Here is a 5,832-nt window from a genome sequence, read left to right as displayed (position 1 = left end):
TTCATTCGGCCATCCCTATGGGGAAATATGGTTTTGGAAATAACACCGAAAAATAAGAGCTGAGGTTAACACAGGCATATATTTTACGTTGTTCTATGAGATAATAGCAGTCAGTTAACATGACCTTTATGAAGTATGTGTTTTTATTGTTACATATCTCCTAGAACAAAACGTTTAAGATTGAAGACTGTGTTTACCACATACCTTATTTAAGGCGTTTATCCCAAAATCCTACAAAAACGCCATTAATTTTCCTCATAGGAGGAAAGTAAGAGTGCCTAAAAAAAGGATCCATGACGACTCTATTACTATTTCTCTTTGGGGTTAAAGTTTAAGTTTTCACCCCACCCAGTAGGTGGCGGCAACACACAATGAAAGCATGTAGTCCCCCGTAAAAATTTCACCGAAGAAGTTTACCAAAATGGCAGCGCAGCAACAACCGGGTGGACCGATTCCACAAGTTGGAATGCAGCAAGCTGCTACACTTCAACAACAGCAGTTGAGTCAACAGCAAGATTTCGACCCAGTTCATCGATTCAAAATGCTTATTCCACAATTAAAAGAGAGCCTCCAGGTACTCCACGTTTTGTTTACATGAGCTGGAAACAATGGCTAGTCAGTCTGGTCTCTTCACTGCCACACAGAGGGGGATAAGTGCATTTTCGAACAACCTTTACGTGGCGATCCTTCGAGTAATCAATCAATGTGTACGCTGCCATCTGTCTTTCAAATCTTCTCATTGATTGAGTCAGGTGAGTGTCATTCAACCAGTGGTTAATTTGGGAGGTGGGGGTCCTTCGTTCTGGGGCGTGCGGGGGGCATTCAGCCAAGGATGTAGTCTGACTAGCTCAAGATAACTCAAGCCCACCTTTTAGAATTCAATCGATCCGTCATATTTTATTTAACTGGGCTAGTCAATTAAGAACAAATTCTTATTTACAATGACTGCCTACCCCGGCCAAACCCTAACCACGTTGGCCTATTGTGCGCCGCACTATGGGTTGTGATACAGCGTTCCAATACATCCATTGGTGTCATGAGAAGGGCTAGCAGCTAATGTTAGATTCAGCTCAGATCTCCGACAATGCATTCAACGCCATTGGTGATCGCTATGCGCCTAATCCATGTTGTTAAAAACCCTGGTTTTAAAATGGTCCATCTGTCAGTTGAATAAATGTAGGTAGAATAGAAAGCTGTGATCCTGCTCTGTTAAGTGGCAATTAAACTGCTGGGCATGCATATTTTTCTCCCAGTGCCACTCGATTTGAAAGCTCACAGAGCAATACTATTTGCTCCCATAGAATGGGACAAGATGACCAATTGAATAGGTAAATCCTCCTAGGGAAAGGGGGATACCTAGTCAGTTGAACAACTGAAATGCAATCCTATTGGATTATCTGGTGTTGATTACTTTTTTTATTTATTTAACTAGGCTAGTCAGTTAAGAACAAATTATTATTTACAATGACTGCCTACCCAGGCCAAACCCGGACCATGCTGGGCCAATTGTGCGCCGCCCTATCACAGCCGGATGTGATACAGCCCGGATTCAAACCAGCGACGTCACTTGCACTGAGATGCAGTGCCTTAGACCTCTGTGCGTCTGGGGCGCAGGAAATATTAAATGTCTGTTGATTACTCGTGTTGTTGGCTGAGGAAATTAAATGTGGGCAACATTTTTTCATTATATTCAAAATTAACATTACCAAAGGTGCAAGAGCCCCACCTGGCTCTAATTTGAATCATAAGTGCAGGGTCTAGGAACTGGCCCAATTCAACAACTGCATTCAATATTTCTGAGTCACTCATGACATGCAGAACTTTGGGGTGGAGACTCGCATGTCTCAATGAGAGAAGATTTTAAATGTACAAGATGGCGGTGTACACATTCTTGATTACTTCATGGAGCAAAAAAATTATAATTTAATAACAGGATTTTTTTAAATGAACCATCTGCAACTAGCAATGCGTTGTCTTCCATGTCGGGAATTTAGGAAGTATCGACAAGTAAAGGTTGGTCAAATTGTCTGTGCTACGCTTTACACTACCTAAATAATCAGCCATCTGGAACAGTAGTAATGATCTGACTAGGGAATATTTTTTATGACTACCTTTTAAGTTGAACTGCAAATAGTGGTCAGAGACAGGGGGGGGGGGGGATAATGCTTTTTAATGGAATATGTTTGCACAGTAACAAAATATTATGCTTATAGCTATGTACAGGTATTGCAAAATGTAACTACATCAAATATAGGATAACTAAGCATTTTCTGTCTAGAATGTCATGAAGATTGCCTCTTTAAATTTGGGACATAATACATCAATTGACAATGGCATGTAAGTACCCTTTTTCCCTTACTCAATGGCACACACACAGCATAAGTGTTTTTTCTGGAGCTGGAGATGCACAACTTTCCTAATGCCTTTGTATTTCAGAAAGAGCAGCGATGCCAGTGTACAGCGGTTTGACAAGAGTCTGGAAGAGTTTTATGCCCTGTGCGATCAGCTGGAGCTCTGCTTAGTGAGGCACACACAAAATGAAATTGTTCACCACCTCTTATTACACGTCTTTCTATTTGGCTTTTAGAGTACAGAGCATCATTCACCATAACATACAGTATAGTTTATACATTGATAAAGCCGGCAGCCTGGTTATCTGCTTACTATTACTCTTCTGTTTCCCCCATAGCGGCTTGCCTACGAGTGCTTATCCCAGAGCATTGACAGTGCCAAGCACTCTCCTAACTTGGTCCCAACAGCCACCAAGCCTGACACCGTACAGACAGAGTCCCTGTCCTACTCACAGTACCTCAGCATGATCAAGTCTCAGATCTCCTGCGCCAAAGACATTCACAACGCTCTATTGGAGTGCTCCAAGAAAATTGCAGGAAAGGGCCAGCAGCAAGGAATCCTGTAGAAATGGGCATTCCATTATACTATCACATGGTTGTTCTTATTCTAAAGTTTTGTATTTTTTTGTATTGATTGATAAGGACATACACAGTTTAATAATTGTTTAATGGATGCCCCTCTTCAATTTTCTTCCCCCCAAAATCAGAAAAGTAGCAAACAAAATGTCCGCAAGCATCAAGTAATGAGATTCAAAACTTTCTTGGATTATGGAAAAGGTATTGTGCCTCAGATCCGGCCAGTCATGTTTTCAACAACACTATCCCCACTGTTGACACCAATGGAGTCTTGACGAGGTCACTAGGCGTTAGTTCAAGGTTGCTATAGTATTTTTACAATCTGGTCCTCTTTCTTATTTTGTTCCTCGCGCTTCTTTAAAAAATCAAATCAAAATCAATTGAATAAACACTTACAACTGCAATCCGCAAAGATGAAACAACCACGTCCGTTTGCGATATTACAACAACGAAGTTATTGACAAACACCCTTTTCCCCCTCGGACATAATGCGGGACAGAAGAGCACAACATCAATATGTACTGCTTTTTTTACCATGCTGTTCCACGCTTCTGAGCTCCGCCACATAACGAGGTGGCACCCTTTCCCGCTACTGTAGCCCAAATGATCAGACTCATTCATTTCTCTCTCGAGTCGGGATGGTGCTATGCCAGAATGCGGGCCGTTGTTGTCAGCATGCTAAGCTAGCTAATGCTATAGCAGCCCATTGGATTCCATTAAAACACGACTGCTAGCGTTGGGAGGAATTCAACAACACAACCGAAGTGTTGTTGATATACCTTTAGCTAACCTAGCACGACGACAAGGGGCAGTTAAATACACAATTAGCTATATTTCAATATTCTTGATTCGCCATTCATATTTTCGGGATATTTAAGAGTACAGCGAAACATTCCATCTCTGGATTGAGGAACATTTCCCCAACCGTATAGCGTGCCGGGCTCGGGTGGTCATTCTGGCACTACCGTTCAGAATTCAAGAGCGAAAACTAACGAGTTGGATCATTTTGACTACCGCTACTACGGAGTTCGGCTTTAATCAAGTTTGTACGCCCTAATGTGTAAATAAGTGTTATGTTACAAGTAGAACACATTACCAAATGACCACCAGAGAGGGGTGACCAAGTCATGAGTACCAATGCTGTCCATGAGCAACTACTAGTCAACCAAATTGCAAAACCTTTGTGGCAGAGTAGATTTGTCTTAATTATAATAAACCATTTTCACTCACCTAATTTGTCTCTTACTTTTACATACATTTAGACCCCTTGACCTTTTCCACGTTTTGTTACGTTACAGCCTTATTCTAACATGCGGGGGAAATGCATTTAATCCAATTTACACACCCCATAATGACGAAGCGAAAACAGGTTTTTAGACATTTATTAAAAATGAAAAACACCTTATTTAAATAAGTATTCACACTCTGCTATGAGACTCGAAATTGAGCTCAAGTGCACCCTGTTAACATTGACTTTCCTTGATGTTCCTACAACTTGATTGGAGACCACCTGTGGTAAATTCGCTTGATTGGACATGATTTGGAATGGCACACACGTGTCTATATAAGGTCCCACAGTTGACAGTGCATGTCAGAGCAAAAACCAAGCCATAAGATTGAAGGAATTGTCTAGACCTCTGAGACAGGATCGTGTTGAGGCACAGATCTGGGGAAGGGTACTTTCAGACCATGAGAAGCAAGATTGAACTCTTTGAGACTTGAGGCTGTAATCGCTGCCTGCCAAAGGTGCTTCAACAGAGTAAAGGGTATAAATACTTAGGTACATGTGGTGTTTGAGTTATTTTATTTGCAAAAATGTCAAACCTGTTTTTAGCTTTGTCATTATTGGAAATTGTGTGTAGATGAGGGGAGGGGAGGGGAGGGGAGGGGGGTGACAATAAATTAGAACAAGGCTGTAACGCAACAATGTGGAAAAAGTTAAGGGGTCTGAATACTTAACGAACGCACTGTAACTCAGTAAAATCTTTGAAATTGTTGCGTTTTATATTGTTGTTCAGTATGTCTCTCACAGAACAAATGAAGATGTTTGAGGTAAGGTAGCTTCGGACAGCCACATTTTGACGATATATGAAAGAACGGCCTTGCTAGACTAGAGGTAAAATAGTCAAACAGCCTCTTGTCTCATTTCCTTCATCTGCCCAGAGGTGATGGAACTGGTCAGGGGAAAGCAAATATTCGTTAGGCATCCATGAGCCAGCTTTTGAATATCTTACCTATTATGTATTGTCAGTTAGATCAGTGCAAATTGAGGAGAGGAAGCCACTATACACATTCCTTCTGAATCCTAACACCCAGATGATATTACTGACCTTGCTAATTTCTGCAGCCCTGTTAAGATAGATGGGACATTTACTTTGTTACATAAACACAGAGTTATGCCACTTTGTCCTGTGAAACCTTGAGGCATGAGGCCACCCCTCTGACCTAACTGCTCTTCTCCTTCCCCTGCCTCTTAATTTATAATTGAGAAGCCTGCATATATGGACATTTGTTGAGTTAACGTCTTAGGTGATTCCATAATATATTTTCACACTTGATATAGATGCAAGGAGACAAAAACAAGTTAAACTAAATCAGGAGCACATGATGGGGCACATGATGCGAGAGTGTGCTGGGTTCATAACATCTGAGTCACTGACAAGTCTGTTCTAAAAATACCCTGTTAGATGTATCTGTCACACAGGCACAGTCAGCAGTGCTCCTATACAGTGATAAACACACTGCTTGATGACAAATCAAATACACACTCAGTTTTAATAGACTACGCTACCATTTGCTTTTGAAATGAAATATTTAATTTTCAAATTGAGGATCTTATGAGTTCAATCTATAAGAATCCCATGATAAGAATATTTTAGAATGAACCGGACACTTTCATCCCAAC

General features: G+C 41.0%; 1 protein-coding gene across 1 annotated transcript; it reads left to right on the top strand.

Annotated features, from left to right (window-relative positions):
• Positions 1-390: 390 nt before the first annotated feature.
• On the top strand, positions 391-4,156 carry LOC115141476 (mediator of RNA polymerase II transcription subunit 29-like). Its single transcript, XM_029680371.2, has 4 exons — positions 391-574; positions 2,279-2,337; positions 2,437-2,521; positions 2,690-4,156. The coding sequence occupies exons 1-4, from the start codon at positions 422-424 to the stop codon at positions 2,915-2,917; spliced, it is 525 nt and encodes a 174-aa protein (XP_029536231.1). The 5' UTR covers positions 391-421; the 3' UTR covers positions 2,918-4,156.
• The last annotated feature ends 1,676 nt before the right edge of the window (positions 4,157-5,832 follow it).

Source organism: Oncorhynchus nerka, linkage group LG14, assembly GCF_034236695.1.
Source record: "Oncorhynchus nerka isolate Pitt River linkage group LG14, Oner_Uvic_2.0, whole genome shotgun sequence".
Classification (NCBI taxonomy): Eukaryota; Metazoa; Chordata; class Actinopteri; order Salmoniformes; family Salmonidae; genus Oncorhynchus; species Oncorhynchus nerka.
The sequence above is the reverse complement of the archived record's forward strand: the minus strand, read 5'-3'. Positions and strand labels throughout refer to the sequence as shown.

Coding starts and splice junctions, on each gene's coding strand:
- LOC115141476 (XM_029680371.2), top strand. CDS start 422: ATGGCAGCGCAGCAACAACCGGGTGGACCGATTCCACAAGTTGGAATG. Junction 575..2,278: donor AATTAAAAGAGAGCCTCCAG/GTACTCCACGTT, acceptor TTTTCTGTCTAG/AATGTCATGAAGATTGCCTC. Junction 2,338..2,436: donor ACATCAATTGACAATGGCAT/GTAAGTACCCTT, acceptor TTTGTATTTCAG/AAAGAGCAGCGATGCCAGTG.